This window comes from Podarcis melisellensis (genome assembly GCF_964234715.1).
Source record: "Podarcis melisellensis genome assembly, chromosome: 13".
Lineage (NCBI taxonomy): Eukaryota > Metazoa > Chordata > Lepidosauria > Squamata > Lacertidae > Podarcis > Podarcis melisellensis.
Window position 1 is genome coordinate 34,733,776 of NC_138545.1, and position 20,719 is coordinate 34,754,494.

Genomic DNA, 20,719 nt, shown 5'->3' on the forward strand with positions numbered 1-20,719 from the left:
AGCTAGAAAGTATTAAAAAATGAAAACTCTCTACCACTGCAGTACATGCAGTAGAATTACCGTACGTAATTGTGCACCCCTAGATGACGCTGAAAAGGCAGAGAAAGAACATCAAGTCAAGCCTTATGCTGCAATGTGACCAACTCACCGCAGCCCAACTCCTGCTATTCAGACCACAGTACAAAAACCACACGGTAAAAAACTTCTCTAGGTTTCTTCAGGTCACTGGCCTAAATCTGATATGGATTTGCTATGCTCCTTTTGTGATCAGAGGACATATCAAAAGACAGACATTGGTTTAAGAAACCACCTTCTCCTTCCAGAGAACCCTGAGAACTGTATTCCTAAGTTCACTCCTGAGTTGGCATCCCTCCCCTCCCCAAATCATCCCCGCCCCCGTTCTCAGTCCATAAAATTTGCAGCGCCACCTGTTTCATAAAAGCCAGAGGCGACCTGCAAAAGTGACAAAGGCAGCGTTTGCTAGAGGGTTGCGTGCAATGCTCGTCATACTCGAGAGAAGACCCACCGAAATGAATGGGCACAGCTAACTTCACTACATCAACCTCAATGGGCCTGATGTGAGTCAGATCAGAAGTTGGATGCAGATCAGTGTTTTGGCAGAAGTCGGGCCAGCCTGCAGAATTCAGTTTATGAAAAACGATTTGGTCAAGCAAATGAAACATACCACTTAAATTGAAAAGGGATCTGATGGGGACTTATAATTACGAGCATTAATTAACTGGGTCATGTTTAAAAGTCACCCTTTCCTGAGCAAGTTCTCTGATTTTTCCAACATATCTCTGCCCACTTTTAACACTCTAGATTGGGGGTGGGGATACGATTTCCCTTATGTTAAAGAGAAGGCAATTATATTCCATGAACCTAGTAACTCCTACCCTTATGAATGTTTAAACATTAAAACTAAAATTATTGAAATTATAAAAAATAAAATCATTATTAACCAAGCAGCCAGGGGCACGTGTATCACCAACAAGTGTTAAGGTTTTTCACCCTTTCACTCTGGAAGAGTTTAGTTCATAACATATGTGTCCTATTATTCAATTTCCCATTAAGAGGCTGGCAAAAGAGGAACTAGAGAGTTCCCCAATGTCCTCACATTCAAACAAATGTGATTTTAAAAAGCCAGATTCAGCACCTGTACCATATTGCCAGCTCCCGGTTCACTACTCAGCAAAAGACTTGGAAATGAAAGAAACAAAAATAGACATGTTTAAAAATAAAGTTGCCACGGCTGGAAAACCTCACCCTGCTCCTGGCTAACTATAGATTTCAAACTGTGCCACAGGGAACATTAGATTACAGGGTTCTAAGCAATGGGTGGCATGTTAAACAACCCTACCACCACCCTAAAATACTGTGGACAGCTCACCTAAAGCATCTTTGGTTTTGCAGAACCTTCTAATTCAATACCACATGTTTGAGAGAGATAAGGGAAACGAGTCATTAAAGCACAGGGTGCGGTCCTTGCAAGGACTATTTTAGCCTACCAGAAAGCTGCAGATGTTGTCTCTACCAACTACCAAAGAATGCCTGAGGTCTCCCTATATTTAAGAAGTCTCCACACTGGCATAATGGCACCAATTACCCATACCAGGTCAGGCCAGTAGGAAATGCAACTCATTATTAAACTGATCACTCACGCAACTGTGACAAACCTGACCCTCTACCATTTTTCAAACTCAATGAGTTTTCATCCCCGTGTTCTCGCAAGTTCTCTTTAATTATTTTTCTTTTTCACTTAAATTACCTAGGGTGATTTTTTTGGGGGGGGGAGGGGAAAATAGGAAACAACACCTTTTGACCATGTTTGCAAACTGTTAACTGCAATTGTCCTGACCAAGGGAGTCACAAAAGCAACACAAAATTAAGGGGCCAGTGCGAAACACACAAGTATTTAGAGATATAATTCTTCTTCTTTGGCGATCACTCATAGCCGAGTAAGATTGTCTTCCATAAACACGGTCTTAACAGTGAGTCTGTGACTGTGGAGGCCAATTCTGGATCCACACGTCCTTCCAGTAGGGGCATTAGTTCACCTGTCTTCCCAAGTGATGTGTAAAATTTTTCGGAGACACAGATATAATTAGACAGATGAGAATGCATAACTGGGCCTTCTTGGTTGTGGCTCCACAACTCCATATTAAAAGTTAGACATTAAGCAAGTCCCACCTCCTGCATTTAAAGCGGGTTTTAATATGCTTCCATAAGTTTTTGATGGGGTGCATGGATGAAGGCAGTTAACTGGGGTGTGGGCTAGGTCAGTGTTTCCCAACCTTGGGCCTCCAGCTGTTTTTGAACTACAATTCCCATCATCCCTGACCACTGGTCTTGCTAGCTAGGGATGATGGGAGTTGTAGGCCAAAAAACATCTGGAGGCTCAAGGTTGGGAAACACTGGGCTAGGTTACTGTTTTATGCTGGTAGTTTTATTATTGCCCACTATGGGCTTTAAAAAGGTTTTATTAAATGAACCTGTAATTTAAAATACTGTAAGTGCTTTGTGAAGGATTTCCTCACAAGGTGGATTATAATATATCACCATCATTAAAACATAATTTTTTGTTTCACAACAGGGGACCAAGTATTCCATTCAGGCAAGCAGGCTGATGTGAGAGGGATTGGTCTTCCGTTCCCTCCTTCTGCAACCAACACAAAAGCCAAGCTCTGGTGGAGAGACGGGACAATCTGTCCCTTCTCTGCCAGAATCTCCCTCCCTATTTTTTACTAGTCTGTCCATCATCTAGCAACCAGCATTTCAGTCTTGCTCAGTAAGTAGGGGGTGGGCCTTAGCTTCTTCTGCAGGTAGCACAGAAATGCATAGTGTTAGCATAGTGCAGTGTTTCCCAACCTTGTGCCTCCAGATGTTTTTGGCCTACAACTCCCATCATCCCTAGCTAGCAAGACCAGTGGTCAGGGATGATGGGAATTGTAGTTCAAAAACAGCTGGAGGCCCAAGGTTGGGAAACACTGGCATAGTGTTATAACACTTCATAACTTTTTGAGGGCTTATGTACAGTGATCATTCATGACGGTATGGGTGCATTGATAAGTGCAGCTTCCCTCACCAGTCACTCTGGTGAATACTATACACCGAAGTTTCAGACACAATTGATTTATCCCAGTTCTCAAGCTGCATTTGATCACCGCAAGACAATGCAGGTTAAATGCCTAAAGATAAGAGCAGGGGGCAGCAACCTTTTTCAGCAGGGGGCCGGTCCACCGTCCCTCAGACCATGTGGTGGGCTGGACTATATTTTGGGAAAAAAAATAATGAACACATTCCTATCCCCCACAAATAACCCAGAGATGCATTTTAAATAAAAGGACACATTCTACTCATGTACAAACATGCTGATTCCCGGACCATCAGTGGGCTGGATTTAGAAGGCGATTGGGCCGTATCCGGCCCCCGGGCCTTAGGTTGCCTGGATAAGAGTGTCCAGCTGTGGCTTGGGATATTTTTCCAACCCCCCCGCAAACAACAATGCATATTCCAGCGTGCTACAGAGAGAGCAAAGGCAGAAAGAAGCTAGAGTGCCCCATCCCTCAGCTACTCATTCTATTTCATTCCACAGAGATAAACAAGGTTATTTGTGTCCACAATAACACAAAGCCAATCATAAAACAATTCCTAGTGATGCACTCCTCCCCGATAAACATTTATGGTACCAAGGAACTATACCAAGACGTGCCATGCAGTGCTATCTTAAAAATAAATAAATACAGGAATTTAAGTGCTGCCATTATGTATTTTTATCTATCAAAACTGACCGCACTTTGGACAACAAGGGAAGAGGGCAGACTGTAATGCAATTTAGCGTTTTAATTTGCATAAAACTAGCGAAAGGACAGTGGTTGAAAGGAAGAATACAATAAATAGCGAGCTTATCTCTTTCTCAAGTGCTTGCTACAGCTCCAACCTTGCATTTCCTTGCAGTCGGATATGCAGATAGCAGACTGGCTTGCTTCAGCCCAGCTTGCTCCTGTAAAGTTTCACAAGAAAACAAAAAAGAGCCTTTGTACAGAAAGTCAGCTGCTCCAAGCACAACACAGGAAACGTTACATCAACTTGCAACAGTTGTGTCAGCAGCAATTCAATAACCATCAAGAAATGTTGGACTGTTTTAAATGGAAAGGAACTTTGCTTCAGTTATGACACAGACACAACAATGATAGGTCCTGACATCACCACTGCCATCCCTTCAAGTATGCTGGAGAAAACAGGCTTGCGGCTTTTAAAACTGACCGACAGATTAAAAACTGCACATATCTGCAACCTCTTTATGCAGCAAGATTCTCAGCAATTATCTGGACAGGTTCTGTAAGAAGTGTCCTAGCTGTTGCTTAAAGAACACCCACATCCCAATTGTGAATTGTGCTAGAGGTTCCTCACATGATAACAAATGAGTATGATTCATGTAATTTTGCATAAATACTTCCAAGCCCCACGCATGGGCTTCTGTAGCATTTGCAATACTGTATTTTTGCAAGAACACTGGCGTTAGAAGGGCAGGGAAGGAGGCAGACTGGGAGAAAACGTTAAGAGGAACCTTGGAATAAGTGGGCGGTCAGTAGGAATTATGCAACACAGAAGCGACACACCCTTTCTCCTAGGACAGCATTATCCAAAATTCCATGTTCGTTTCAAGCTCACATACGCACAGGGGATACACAGTTTTTCCTCATTTTCCTTCTACTGTTGCGTTATAATTATGCACCCTCAGTTACTACTGATAAAGAATGCAATTTAGCATTTTAATTTGCATAGAAATTAGTGGAAACAGATGCTGTGCAGAAGCGATGCAGTCTTGACTTAAGAGGGACAGAATGTTGCTCATTTTGCTTAAGGATTTAGCAGCACCTGCCATGTTGCAGAGGACCACTCCACATGGACACAGTACATTGGGTTGCCTGAAGGGCATGCACTGCCTCCACAAGCGCTCTGGGAATTGGTGGGCACCCAACACACATGTCCCACACGCCCAATGGTAGGACCAGAGCAAAGCTTAACACAAATTAACCGTGATGTTAGGTTAAGGAGAATAAACTCAAGCATAAGAACAAAAATGGACAACCGTGTTCAAGCACTGCAGCCCTGAGCCCCAAAGCAGGTTGCCCCACACCATCAGTTCCCTTCAGAGCAACCTGAAGGCAGTTCTCTTTTTAATGCAGTTGGTTGGCAGACTGGTAGCCTGGTACTTAGCAGCACTGAGCACCAGTATAGCAAAGCAAAATTATGCCCCAATCATCAGAAAACCAATTAAAATGAAAAGCAAAACCTTAAGCAAAGAAATGCCAACAGCCTGCTGCTGACAGTTTAGTAGAAATGCCATTAACATTGAATTATATTTAAAAGTATGTTTTAGGGAGATGACTGTAGAAGTATTTAATCATGGAGATTTTAAGATGTTGCCCTAGCTGCCAATACCCAACTACTCATTACCTCGAGGGTGTCCCTTTTCCTCAAGAACAGTTTCTGTATATAAAATTTCTTTCCCTGCTGAAAGGTGAGTACAGATGGGAGATAAGGTTGTTAATAAGACATGCTACAGAGCACAACAGAAAAGTCATTTTGCAACAATGCCACAAGGAAGGTTTTCTGTTCTCAGTGTCTAAGATTTAATTTTTTAAAAAAATATGTAAGTATATAAATATGGGCGACAGGAATGGACAAACACTGTTTTTATTCACAGTCCACAGCGGACCTGCCAAAGAGGTTGCTTGTTAGAAAAGGGAACATGGAGTCTCTTCTATAAGCAGCAACTTCCACAAGCTAGTAATTTTGCAAGTTTGCTTTGAGTGCCAGCTAATGCACAATAGCTCCAGCATTTATTCCAAACTGCATCCATGTCTGCACATAATGCAATAAATAAACTGAGGGTGGCGTATTTCTGGTTTGCAACGCGCATCTTATTTTTACTGCAACATGCTGAGAGAAGTATAATATGCTATTGTCAACTTGTGCGTTCCATCTATTATCCAATCTTACTATGGTGCCACCTGCTATAATCCTGAAAGCAAACTGCAGGAATAGACTTAAAACTCAGAAGCTTATTCAAAAAGCCTTTGCAATTGAAACAAGAGATACAGATGCCAAATCAATATTATAGACTCTCTTTTGCTGTGTGTGATGGCATTAGTAATATCCAACTAGTTTTTCAAAACACCCACTTTCTGTAGGCTTTTTAAAACTTGTTTGCTCCACTCCAGTACTCTCGAGAATTGGAGCCCAGTGATTTTTAAATGAGGAAAGTAACTCAACTTTCAATTCAGTAAAACCAAGATAAACTAGTTCTTAAGTCTACATGGAGTAATTTTGGTGGCAAGGAACTGCACCCTGCTGTTCAGAAACCTTGGCAAAACAAATCCCAAGTAGTTTGCCATACCCACTGCTCAAGCACTTGTGCTGGGGGGAAAATGTACAGTGGTACCTCGGGTTAAGTACTTAATTCGTTCCGGAGGTCCGTTCTTAACCTGAAGCACCACTTTAGCTAATGGGGCCTCCTGCTGCTGCCGCACCGCCAGAGCACGATTTCTGTTCTCATCCTGAAACAAAGTTCTTAACCCGAGGTAATATTTCTGGGTTAGCGGAGTCTGTAACCTGAAGCGTATGTAACCCGAGGTACCGCTGTATTGAGTTTTAATCAGTTCTGGGAATTTCAGAAGGAACAGTGATCCTAAAACCCAGATGAGAAGACGTTATGATGGGGCACAGGTGATTTGCTGCTACAGAGGCCCCTCCCACATCTGCAAAAATCTCTATGGTCATAGATCTCGGATGCTGGTGGTTTCATCAACGAGAGGCTCTGAAATGGGGCATTCGAGGGGCGAGTTGGAAGTGATTCTGGATCTGCTGGATCCAAAGTCTTTGATTCCTCCGACAAACTCTAGGATGAATTTGAAGCTGGCAGAGGTAATTCCTCCCTTCCATCTTGGTTTCAATGGGTGGATTTAAAAAAAATAGAACAGAGAATTGCCTGGGCAAAAATAAATAAAGAGGACAAAGGTAAAATCCCTCCTTGCTCTCAAACCAGCCAGCAAAACTGGCAGACCTTTGAAAATGGCAATCTGCCATTTCAGTCCCCTCACCTTAGCCATGGATGCTTCCTAACTTTCAATATGTCAGAATCACTGATTCTGTAAGAAGTTCAGCTTGGAATAATACATTGATGGAAAGATCAGTCTTAATTATGCAGACATACTGTGGTGGTAAATTGTTAGTGCCTCTTTTAAAGTTTGAAGCTAATCGTAACTCAAAGGGATAGACTGTCCTTTCTGACATCAGAGCCAGTACTGCACTAGTTAGGAGCACGAAGAAGAAATTAAATATTCCGTTTAAGCAAAGTTGGGTTGCATTACCACCTGAAAATATTTGGAATGAGATTCAACAAACTGGATTCTTACAACATTCTGATTTGCAAGTGTCAGGGCAATCATGCTTTCTGCAGCATCTCGGGTATCTTTGAAGGAAATGGACTCCAAGGTTTCCCAAGCTAAAGTACTAAAATCCAAGTGTAAATGCCACTATTAGGAAATGAGACGGTGCAATATGCAAAGTCTTATGGCCTGAGGGACGCACACAAAATCCATGTAACCAGTGCCTGTCCCACTTTTCCCAGGTTCAGGAAGAGATCAGCATGGACACATCAATATCCCCAATACTGAGAACAAGTTAGACCCCCTCCCACAGAGCTGCATGTTCTGAAACCATTCGCTTTTAGGACAAAAATGTTGAAATTAGTAGTATATCCATGAGTACGCGGGTGGCGCTGTGGGTTAAACCACAGAGCCTAGGGCTTGCCGATCAGAAGGTCGGCGGTTCGAATCCCCGCGACGGAGTGAGCTCCCGTTGCTTGGTCCCTGCTCCTGCCAACCTAGCAGTTCGAAAGCACGTCAAAGTGCAAGTAGATAAATAGGCACCACTCTGGCAGGAAGGTAAATGGCGTTTCTGTGTGCTGCTCTGGTTCGCCAGAAGCGGCTTAGTCATGCTGGCCACATGACCTGGAAGCTGTACACCGGCTTCCCTGACAATAAAGCAAGATGAGCGCCGCAGCCCCAGAGTCAGTCACGACCGGACCTAATGGTCAGGGGTCCCTTTACCTTTACCTTAGTATATCCATGAACAGGTTTAGTTCTAATTCAGGCTTCCAAAGGGCACATGGAGAAATAAATGGGCAAGGGGCTGCATTTGTCAGTTGTCCGCAATATCCTCATGCCTTTCAATTCCACCTCCTGACCTTTTTGTGTTGATGTGTTCTTCCGAACACACTTAGAACCTCTCCACAATCAGGAACTTGGCTTGGCTACTGCAACACAGTGGCTGCAAATCCATCCATAGGTAGGAAGGCAGATAGATAATGTGAGTAGAACTGCAGCTGCCCCCATCTTGCCACTTGCCAGGTTTACCCATATATATATATATATATATGCAGGTTTTGGTGTCCTCGGGTGTCTTCCCGTGTAAAAGTTGGGGTGTCTAGGCGACGTTTCGACGAGGTCTCACTCGTCATCTTCAGGCTGGTGCTTTCGGCTTCTTGTTACTGGAACAGAGCAGGATCTCAGTGTTTGAGTTCCTATAAATACTGTTGAGGGGGTGTGGTGTATAGCCTCCAATGTTCTGGGCAGAGAGGAAGTTCCCAGGCTAGTGTGCCTTTTCTTCTTTTGTTCCTTAATTACTTGAGGGATATCTTGAGTGATTTCTTGAGTGATATCCTGAGTACCACTTAGGTGGGTCATTAGGTGTGGATTAGTTGCTAAAGTCTTTGTGTCTTGACCTCTTGAACTTTGTGAAGAGTTTTTCTGAGAAGATGGCTGTACTGCACTTAGTTGTGCTCTGGCTTGGCTTCGTGTATAGGGGCGAGCTGTGGTTTTGTGGCCTGTGTCAGCCAGATCTGTGTAGGGATTGCAGGGGGGTGCAGCATCCGGAGGTGCCACCATGGTTTGGCTACTGGATGGTGTCTGTAATTTATCTGTGGAGAGGGTCTGGGTTTGGGTCTGGTGTGGTTGATTGGTGATGGCGTTCTGTGTGCCTCTGGATCTGGTGTCAGTTTTTGAGGGGAGGGCTAATTTCCAGATGTCTGGCAAGCGGGATGTGTCGTCACGCTTGTTCATGTTGTGAGGGTGTTTCTCTATCTCGATGGCTTCCATGATTATTCTCTTGTGGTGATGTTCCATGTTAAAGAGCAATTTGGAATCTGCAAAATTAATTTCGTGTCCTGTTTCTTTCATGTGTTGGAAAAGAGAGGAAGTTTTTTCTTCTTTTTTGACGGCATTCTTGTGTTCTGCGATACGTGCATTTATTCGTCTGTTTGTTTGTCCAATGTACGTGGCTGGGCAGACTTTGCAGGGTATTTCATAGACCCCTTGGTTTTCCAACTGGATTTTATCCTTGGGGTTTCTGAGGATATTGGCTATTTTTTGGTTGGTGCAAAAGGCTGTTTTGATATTGTGTTTATGGAGGATTTTGCTAATTTTATCTGTAGTGCCCTTGATATAAGGAAGGAGGGCCATGCCATTGTTTTCTTCTGTGTCTTGGTTTTTGGGGGGTGTTTCTTTTTGGATTAGCTTCGTAACCCTGTTTTGCTGGTATCCATTGGCAATTAACACATTTGAGAGATTCTGTAACTCAGTTGTCAAGTGGTCTTTGTCAGCCAGGCGTTTGGTTCTGGAGATGAGAGTCTTGGCTACGGAGTTTATTTGTGCAGGGTGGTGGTGTGATTGTGCATGTAAGTAGCGGTTGGTGTGTGTTTACCTAAGTGGTACTCAGGATATCACTCAAGAAATCACTCAAGATATCCCTCAAGTAATTAAGGAACAAAAGAAGAAAAGGCACACTAGCCTGGGAACTTCCTCTCTGCCCAGAACATTGGAGGCTATACACCACACCCCCTCAACAGTATTTATAGGAACTCAAACACTGAGATCCTGCTCTGTTCCAGTAACAAGAAGCCGAAAGCACCAGCCTGAAGATGACGAGTGAGACCTCGTCGAAACGTCGCCTAGACACCCCAACTTTTACACGGGAAGACACCCGAGGACACCAAAACCTGCATTCCTGTACCCGTGAAAATCTACGAAAGCATATATATATATATATATATATATATATATATATATATATATATATATATATAATCTGAAGTGTGTAGAATCAGCCGCACATTCAAAGAGCCAGCTCAGCTGCTGTTTGGGGGAAAATAACACACCCGTCTCAAGTAGTAGGATTCATAAATAGCAGCCAAATACTGTAAATTTATTGAGAAAACCATTTTTTTGCAAAAGTGGATTACAACTGATTTAACCACAATGGTTTTTTTCCTTTCTTTCTTCCTATAAAAGTAGATTTAACAAGCCAGTTTGTTGACCTGTGGCATATCTACACAGAACTGTAGGTTTGCAAACATGACATGGAATGTATAAAACCATTTAGGGTAGTTGAAGATGACAAACTGTTATGTATCAATTATTCACTTTTATAGCTAGCTTTACTACCTACAAAAGAGAAGGAACAGATGTTATCACATATTTTTTAAAAAATACTTATTTTTCCAGAAAAAAGGAGGAGATTTAGAGGTTTTTATTCAAATATGAATAGGTATGCAAAAGGCCTAACACTATTTTTTATGCAAAAATCAAAGTTAATAGAGATGGTAAAAACACAATTAGCAACCTTGAGGTGCAATAGAGAGGGCTTTCTTTTTTATCAGATGTAATCCCTCACCTATGATTTAAAAGCCATTTTTAAAAAGAGAATGGCATGCTAGGGATCAGCATGATGGTCTTGGGGGGGGGGGGCGTGAAATGAAGCTTAAGGAAATTTCACCTCTTTTAATCATGAGTGTATCACTGTGCCTTCTCCTCAAGGAGCCAACAGCTATTTCAGCTGCTTAGAACGGTGCTGTATTTCAAATTCCGTAAACTACATCTGAATAAGAACCATGACTCTCTGCATTCAAACTAGTTTGCCACAATTTAGTGCCACTGGAGACTTTGAGAAAACACAACTAGCAACTTGCTTAACATTCAGACATTTCTTTGCCACATACCTGTGAAACCTGGTCAAATCTGAAAGAAGCTATCCTATATAATATGCACCTCTTTTCTATACCAGACACTGCTTCACTGCGTGCACATACTCTGTGGGTAAACATTTCAGGCAACATAACAACTGCGTTCCTGCTAATTCAAGGTTGTTGTTTTTACAAACCAAACCAAACAGCACCTTATTTGTGGTTTCCCGCTTGTATCCTAATTAACTCTTTAATCTTTCGAGGAGGGGGGAAGCAAAAGCAGCATCAAGTATGATTCCCAGATTAAGTCATAGCTTAAACACATATCTATAAAATGAACTAGGTCCTAATGTATGCTAAAGAAACAACAGCATACAAATTCCAAATGTGTCACTTCTGGTTGAGGTCTTCCTTGCATCTTCATACCCCCAATTTTCCCCCCAAAGAGAGAGTCTATCCTTTCTGAAACGTTCCACACTTCAGTCCAGCAGAGGCAAGTGAAAAATGTTTGTGGGAATACAGTAGTTTAATGTTCTCGTCTAGCAACCCTTGAGTGACATTTGAAAGAAGGTAACTGTCACGTTTAGAAAAAAAAAAACACACCCTACGAATAAGTTATATAAAGTTCTGAAATCATCTCCACTTCTGAGGCAGCCTTACCAGAGACTTATTGGGTTCCTTCCTCTCCTTTTCAAAGCACCTTTTTAAGAGTAGTACAGATGTAAGAATATTTTTTCCCCTATTATAAGCTATTTGCATCTTTTTTTTCTTAAAGAATCACATTTGAATGATTATAAAAAATTATCTATTGTAACAACATAGGTCCAGCTACACTGAAAAAAATTACACCGCTTATTTGAAATACATTTCATTTTAGAAACAGGCTACTAAATAGGTCTATACAAAAACTCTAAAATAATTTTTCCGTATTAAAATAAAGAGTGTGTTAGGAGAACTACTCAAATGGGATTAAGTTTTGTTTACCGTCTTTTTCCTATAATGCTTGATATTCTGCGATCATGTGGCTGGCTCACTCCATAACCAGCACACAGCACACACGCACAACCACACACACACACACAACCACACACGCACACACACCCAAAAAAAAAAGCTGAAAAGAAATTAACAAATACACAGTGATAATTAATGCTCTGGGATTTAGTCTCACAGTCTCTGATTAGTACAAAGGAAACCAGGCTCATCCCCTCTTTGAGGAGAAAGTCCGGGATATAAAAGCAAGCATACCTCATCAGCTGATATGAAATTATAAAAAATTTCACAAGTCTCAGTCATTTTGAAATCTAAAAAAGTCAACAGTAAAACGTGCAAGCCGAGTTGGGCTTCTGTCCTATCGGTTCCCCTGGGCTTGATGACCACTTTGCAGAACAGTCAAGATGCATGTGAAGTTCTTTCCCTTGGGTCTGCAGAAGCCACCGTGAGATTTCTTGAGAAGGGAGCACACTTCCAGGATCTCAAGAGCAACTGAACGGCAGGCAGAAGACAAAAGCAGCTAGTGGTGCTGTACTGAACTGTTTTTCTCCGCTAGGTGTCGTAGAAAACTGTCTTCGCCTTGGCCCCTATGATTTAAAGGCTCACTCTTAAACAGAGCAGGAGGTGGGGGTAAATGAGGGACGGGGGGCACAGGGACAGGGAGGTGATGTGGATGGTGGGGGTGGAGGTGCAGGTGAGAATATGGGTGGGCAATGGGGCGGGGTGGAAGCGTGCTCACTGGGTTCATATTGATTGGCGGAGTAGGAGCAGGGACGTTCTGTGTGTTCGCAATGGAAGGTACAGTGGTGGCAGGAGAGCTTGTGGCTAGTGTGATCTGGGCAGCTGGTGGCACGTTAACAGGACTGGTAACACGGAAGCACTTCTCCTTGTGTGCCTTGAGCATGTTGGAAAAGCGGAACCGCTGGCCGCACACGTCGCATGGATATGGCTTCTCCCCTGTGTGAGTTCTGCGGTGTCTCTTCATGTTGGGGCGGCTGGTGAAGCTTTTGCCACAGATTTCACAGATAAAAGGCTTCTCTCCTGTTGGAAAATTGAAGGTGGAAATTCATTCTCCACCTACCTCAATCAGATATTCATTAACCGTAGGAAAAAATGGATCTACAATCAAAAACTTGTCAAAGGCTGAGGAATATATTAGGTGCTATGTTAAAGGACTCAAGACTTAAAATCACACAAAAATGATCTTAGCTAAGCAATGCTTATGATGCCAACTTGGTTTACATCCTTGATTCGTCTCTACTTTTCATGCCCAGAGGCTGCACTTCTCCAGTTCCTTGACTCTCAATATAAAATGGGAGCTATCCAAACACTCTTTCCACCCTTCATCCTTCAACACAGCCCTAAACCTTCTCCTCCGCAGTCTTGCTTGCAGAGATGACCATGTGCCCCGGGGATCCTATCCCTTCCAATTTCAGTTTGCCATCTCCCCAATTATTCTTCCTTTTCAGCAGAATATAATCAGCCTATTCTCCAGCTCCTTCTGCATTGTGTTCAAATGAATCAGCAAGACAAAAAGTCCTCTTTTGACCTATTCCACCCTTTTATCTATGGTCACATTTTTTCTTTTAGATCTTTCCTCCAAATTCCCGGAATACAGACTCTATTCTTGCTGTCTTATCCATCTCTTCTCTCAACCTACCACAACTGGCTCCTGCTTTCTGCACTCAATGTAACCTGCTTTATAAGTAGGCAGACCATCTGGTCCAGCACACTCTGGCTGGCAGTAGCCCTCCAAGGTTCCAGAGCCCGTCTTTCCCCCTGAAAGCTTCCAAGTGTCACTGCAACTTTCACTTCGGCCTCCCATTTACTAACCTCAGTTCTTTCCTGTTTAGCTAACAACTCATTCACCTCTATCATTCAGACGATGCAACACCTAGTCCCAAATCCCTATGTTCTTTCCCCATCCCCTTCTGTTTCCAGCACAAACACATGCTTAAAGCTCTCCAGCTCCCATAACCTTCTATACTAGATGCTGCTCTTTAAGGCCATAACTTCTCCCAGAGCACACAAAGTCTCCTCTAAACCCGTATTTTCTGGGAAACCTGGATATTAACCCTTTGCATTTTCCCCACGTGCAATTCTGTTTCCTTATGTTTGGTTGTTGTTTACCCTTGACTTTCCTCCACTGTACTTCAAAATTTTTAGACTGGGCAAGAACATGTCTTTTTCTTTTCATCTTCTGAATTATTGTTATGAATAAAACCGAGGGGTACATGCTAGTGAATCTTTTTTGTGGACGGCGTATGACCTTTTTTGGTCTAGTGCAGTGGTTCCCGAACTTGGGTCTCCAGCTGTTTTTGGACTACAACTCCCATCATCCCTAGCTAGAAGGACCAGTCGTCACAGGATGGTGGGAACTGTAGTCCTAAAACAGCTGGAAACCCAATCCGCGACCAGGGGAAAGAGACAGTGGAAGAGGACTGGAAGAAATTTAAAATATATCTTAAAAATTGTTGTAAAATTGAGGAGTGTTAAGATGTCAAGGGGTAAGAACCAGAGAATTACAGCTGTAACTAATAAGTTTAAGGAAAATTAATGGAAGGGAACTAGTAGATAAACTGACTAATGGGTTGCTAAAGAACTGTAAAACAAGGATGCAGCGAAAGGGAGGTATGGGGAAGTCGGAGGAAAGAAGGTGTATGAAAACAACATTATGATTTAAATGTTATGTATGTATTTGTTTTTTTGTTTTGTTTTTGTGTGTTTTTATTATGTGTTTAAAAAATGAATAAAAATTATTATTTTTTTTTTTAAAAAAAGGAAACCCAAGTTTGGGAAACCCTGTCCAGTGTACAGTGGTGCCTCGCAAGACGAAAAACCCGCTAGATGAAAGGGTTTTCCGTTTTGGAGGCGCTTCGTAAAACGAATTCCCCTATGGGGTTGCTTCGCAAGACGAAAAAAATCTTGCATCCCCCCGTGGGTTTTTTTCGCTTTTTTCGCCCTTTTCTTAAGCCGCTAAGCCGCTTATCAGCTGTTCCGCTGATAAGCCGCTTAACAGCTGATCGCTGGAAGCCGCTTGACAGCTGTAGCGCTAATCCGCTAAGCTGTCAATGGGCTTGCTTCGCAAGACGAAAAAACCGCTATACGAAGAGCCTCACGGAACGGATTAATTTCGTCTTGCGAGGCACCACTGTACTTTCACATTATAGAATAAAAAAAGGACATCTTTACCAGTGTGGGTTTTCATGTGCTCATCGAAGTACTGCTTCATGTTGAAGTCTTTGCCACACCACTGACACATAAACTGCTTGTGTCCAATGTGGATGCTCATGTGGGAACGGAGCTGGTACTTGTACTGAAACCTTTCATCGCAGTTCTACAATAAACAAGAGGGTACAAGTCTTTCATTTGCAAGAATCAGGGTAAAATAAACTATAATGCAGCAGCAATGTATCCCATTGTGAAGAGACCCAAAAGGCTCTCATTCTGACTTAGCTTTCATTATGCCTTACCACACACAGTTTCAAGGCTGCTAAGGCTATCATAAAAATAACTGCAATAAAATCCTGTTGTGCTAATAAGTTCCCAGGATAGTTTCTATACTATTTCAAAAATGACACCGTAAAGACTTGATCAGTTTATTGCGTTGGGAGAAACGAAACAAAAATATTCTTTCAGATTTATGGACTGTTTCTTAAGGGCAAGGTGGAAAATCTGTAGTGGTATACGTAGAGAGCAGGAAATGAAATGGGATAATTTTGTTCTATTTCATTTCCAATGATGTTCTATTTCGAAACACCCAAGAATCAAGCTTTCGAAATGTAAGAATCAAAGTAAGTCGCAATACTGATGCACATACTGGATTGGGTCCAACAAAGTCATTCCATTCACGCAAGAACATCTGCCTGCACAATGGAACTTCTTCTTCCCCTACCCAATTTTTGCAGATAACATTTTGGGGGGAAGGCAAAAGCTTCAATTTGCTTTTCTATAAGACTATTTCTTTCTCGCTTTCACCTTTGACAATCCCATTTTCCGCATCTCTAAATCTACACTCATACTCAGTTTTATTCTTCTGCTGCCTACGCTAAGATAAAATAGTCAGATGGAAAGAACATGGTCAGCCAGTCAGCTGTAGTGCCTTACCATATAGTGAAGTGTATTTTACAGTGTCCCTGCTACTTCACACTGTGATGATATGGCACAATTAATCTCACAGTCAGGCAGCAGACAAGCAACAAACAGTCGCCAATATCCGGTCTAGATGTTTGTTCTCCATTGTGCACGTTTTTCAAATTCAAAGTAATTCCCAACTCTAACTGCACCCTGAATTAGCAAGAGTGCATACCTCACACCGGAAAGGCTTCTCTCCCGAATGCTGCAGGGAATGAACTTTGAGTGACATACTGCGTTTGAAGGATTTTCCACAGGTTTCACATGTAAATGGCATGTCCTTAGTGTGTGCTGAAAAGACAAATTAGGGAACAAGTATTTAGAGAGGAGAACAGTAAGTGGTGAAAACAATGCTAAGTTCTATCCAAAATTCCACTCTGCTGTGATGGAAAAAAAAAAGAGGTTGGAAAGGGTCAAAAAGCCGCTGAGTCCAATCTCATATACTGAGAAAGGACTCTTCAAACCAACATACTAATATCCATAACTGATGTTTATTTTATTTCTATAGTGCCCTTCAGCCAGAATGCTTCCCAGAATGGTTTATAAGAAAATAATTACAATATAAACGAAATAAAACAATATCACAATTAGATTTTCCAAATCCGTTTTTCCCCGGGGGGGGGGGGGGAATCAGCCCCCCCCATTTTTTCTGGGTTTTTTCCAGGCCTTCCCATCTCTAATCAGAACCAGCAATTAAAGAACCAGCAATTAAAAATGGCAGGTTAAACTTAAACCATAAAAAGCCCATTGCTGCGCACAACAGCCCCAGAGGAGTGAGACCCAAAGAACACATCAGATATGTCCATAGAGCCATTATTAATTGAGAAAAAGAAGGCTAATAATCAGACTATGAGAAAAACTTCCTTCTGCTGAAAATCTTTATAAGACCCTGAGGATAATAGTAAAAAAAAAACCCTACCTACATAAGACTTAAGATCAAGGAAGGAAGCAGCCTTTTACTATCATGCCTACCCTGCTCAACATCACACCAGTAAGCTTAAACTGCCCAGGTGTGTTATTGGGTAAAATAACACACATCAAAGTCAGCACTTGGTGCTCCTGCACTGGGCAGATTTAACAAAACAACTGAATAATAAGGTAGTCTGGCTTTAGAAATATCAAGTTGGAATATAAGATCTGGTATGATCTTCTAGGTTGTTGGTTAAACAAGTTATTCATTACTGAGCCAGAGTTCTTAGCAGGATGCTGTTGTAACCTTTGTGTCTTGGGCAGATTCTGCTGTAACTCAGCTTTGCCAAAGAAAATGTTTACTAAGAACCTGGTAGGAAGGAAATAGTGTCAGACTTCAGACCTGATAAGACTTGAGTTCAGATTCCCCCTTGAGGGTATGAAACTCATTGAGAGAGCCAGTCTCTCTCCCTCTCTCCTACCTTATAGGGTTGTTGCGAGGCCCACATGCAGATGTGTTTGCATTCTTGGGCATGGATTTGATTTGCAACTGGGACAGCTGTGCCTGGACTGGGAGAGCTTGGCCACAGTAGTTCAGGCACTGCTGACTTCAAGGCTGGATTACTGCAATGCACTCTCGCTGGGACTTCCCTTGTGTTTCATGCAGAAGCTGCAGTTAGTGCAGAATGCTGCAGCCTGGTTGCTGACAGGCCCTGTCTGCATGGAACACCTCTGCTCAGAGATTTACTGGGCCAAGTTAAAAGCACTAACTTTAACCACAGGACCCACACTTCAGAACTCCCTTCTTAAAACATTTTTGTTTAGGCAAAACCGATGCAGACCGTGTAGAAGTTGAGTTGTATCTCTTTGTTATGATTTTAGTAATTATGTTTGAAATTGTTTTTGTTTCTTTTAATCGAGAATCTGAATGTTTGGTTTTTGTTCTGTTGACAGCTCTGTTGTTTTCACCATCGAATGGTATATAAATTTTGCAAAACACAAGAACAGAATTTGAATTTCAGAGAAAAGGTAGCTTTGCTGGTGCAGGTAACAGCACTGATCTCACCAACAGCTCAGCTGGTTACAGCATGGTGCTAGCAATGCCAAGCTTGCTGGTTCAATCCCCATAAGGGACAGCTGCATATTCCTGCATTGCAGGGGGTTGGACTAGATGACCCTCAGGGTTCCTTCGAACTCTACAGTGTTTTTCCCCATGTGGACATTCTGTTGATAAGGGCATTTCCCTCCACATTTTGGCCTCAGCTGCAAATAGAGATGGCAACGGCTGATGAGAATGAATAAGGTTACAGTACTGGAGAGGAGACATAGACAGATCATTTGTCTATTTATAACCCAGGAGGCACTGGCAACAGTATAAGGAAAGTACTTTGAACGTTCTCGGAAACAAGCAGCAGAGAGATAAGGAACCACAATATGGGCAGCAAAAACTCACCAACCATGTGCTTTCGCACGTGAGCCATTGTGTAGAACTTCTTCTCGCATATCTCACAGGAGAACTTTTTCTCTGCATACCCATGGACAATCTTGATATGCTCATGGAGGGACCATAGCTTCTTGAACGATTTATTACAGGAAACACACTGAGGATGGACGGGACAAAGAAGTGCAATTCACACAGAGCTCATTTCAGATGGGACAAGCCAGCTGTAACCGAAATGCAGTGAAAGAGGGAAGGAAACCACAACCCCTGATACATTATTTTGTGGCAACTGCTGAAATGCCACCCACTTCACTGTAATTCTGCTGCGCCAACAGAGCTCAAAAGCTAAATGTCTGATTAAAGAATGAGTGGGTTGTTCTTGGACTTACATCGCCACCTGCTGCTTCAGAACAGCAGCTACATCTAGATTAAAAACCTGGTGGCTGTGATGGGAGTAAAACCAATCCAAGATTGGTGTGGATGGGAAAGAAAGATTAGGATTACACTATTACAAACCCTATTCAGAGGCTAATATATAACTTGTACTAGCTGGTTTAGAAGTATGCATGCACATGAAAGCTTATACCCAGAACAAACTTAGTTGGTCTCTAAGGTGCTACTGGACAATTTTTTCATTTATTTTAGCTGGTTTAAAGACAGTGATATTCTAACTCAGATAAATAGCAGGTTTTCATTTGTACACAGTGACTGGAACTTGTGAAGTCTAGAATGCCCTATATTACGCAAACAGAGTAAATCTAAAGTGAAGCATATTTGCCTTTCTTATCCAGATTCTAGGAATCGCGAGAGTTTGGACAGTAACTGAGACTGGAAGGAAGGAGTAGAACACAACATCCAAATGTTTTCCTTCTACCAGGGATTTATGACAAATTCATCACATCTAAACAAGTTAATGTAAGTTGGAAGTAATTACCCTTGGTTGCAAAGGGAGACAAATTTGAATTTATGAATTAGTAGTCAAAATATTTTTTGTTGTTTTAATAACTAATGTCTCCATTTTCTCCAAACACAACTCCAAAATGGCTTAGAAAAGTAAAAATTGGATCAACACAGCATATAAAACACCCTGTAGCACAATTTACATCAAGTACTAGACAACATGATTATGAGCTAGGAATGTATATCGGCACAAACCTTAACACAACCCCCAATGACCCAGTTATGCACATGGCTGTGTGTACTGTGAGCTTAAAAACTGAAATTCTATACCAAGAAAAGCTGGATTTTGCCCCGCGCCCTGTATAAATTATGCTAAATGTATCAACAAAGGCAGTTGATAAAAGTTAAACAGCATTTTAAACAGAAATACTTAATACTTTCTCCTAACACTTTAAAGAACTTTGAAGGTTTCAAACTCAACCCTTGGCATCCTTCGAACTACTTAGCCCATTCCACAGTCCACCTTAGGGGCTTCAGGTTGTGACTCTTCTCTAATTTACTTGTAGGATTCAGGGAGATAGATATGGAGACAGAAGTTAACTGGATTCCAGTTCCAATTGAACATGGCAGGAGGACTGTCCTAGCTGAGACAGTAGTAGCAGAATGAGGAGATGGAACTAGTGAAGTGAAGCAGCAGCAGCTTCTGTGCTTCCGTGTACCAAAATCATACCCAGGTACAAAAACTGGAACCTGGAATAGCAGAGGACTTCTTGGAGGGATGAATGAAAACAACCGGATCCCAGCAATAATATCAAGCACTTGGAATACAGCAATTACAAATCTATTGAACACATGAGGTTACCCTGATCCAAAGCAAGATCCAGTTCTTTAGCCGTGGTACTTAGCTCCAGTGTCTGAGGAATGACAGCTCTGCAAGTTTTCCACTTCTTAGCCACCAGATGCAGGTATGTCACCACCCAAACAGGCAATAGCTTAAAAGGCGGCCCATAATAGGAGCTTCGGAAGATTTGCCTATTAGTTCCCTTAGTCGTTTGCTACAGATGATAAATGTTAACACAATCAGAATAGCTGGCTTCTGAGTACAGGAACCCTAAGGAAGAGAGCTAGCAGTTGCTAGCGCAAAGTTCTGCCAACTCATTCATCAAACATTTGCTCCGACAAGGATCCCATTTACATATTCATTCCTGGACTGCTTAGGGTAATAGTTTCTGACACCAACCCCACCATTTACAGGCCCTGCAACCCCAGAAGTTTCTTGTCGGAGTTCAATCTGCTCTACTGCAGATAAGACT

At 42.1% G+C, this 20,719-nt stretch overlaps 1 protein-coding gene across 2 annotated transcripts in view; it reads right to left on the bottom strand.

Moving 5' to 3' along the window:
* Positions 1-10,238: 10,238 nt before the first annotated feature.
* ZNF652 (zinc finger protein 652) overlaps positions 10,239-20,719 on the bottom strand; it is a 38,237-nt gene continuing 27,756 nt past the window's right edge. For both annotated transcript variants that reach the window (XM_081884063.1, XM_081884062.1), the window contains exons 3-6: positions 18,519-18,666; positions 16,332-16,447; positions 15,215-15,359; positions 10,239-13,063 (exon numbers count right to left, since the gene is read on the bottom strand). In XM_081884063.1, coding sequence (XP_081740189.1) covers positions 12,543-13,063; positions 15,215-15,359; positions 16,332-16,447; positions 18,519-18,666 — 930 coding nt within the window. In that variant the 3' untranslated portion in view covers positions 10,239-12,542. The remainder of the gene's footprint in view (positions 13,064-15,214; positions 15,360-16,331; positions 16,448-18,518; positions 18,667-20,719) is intronic.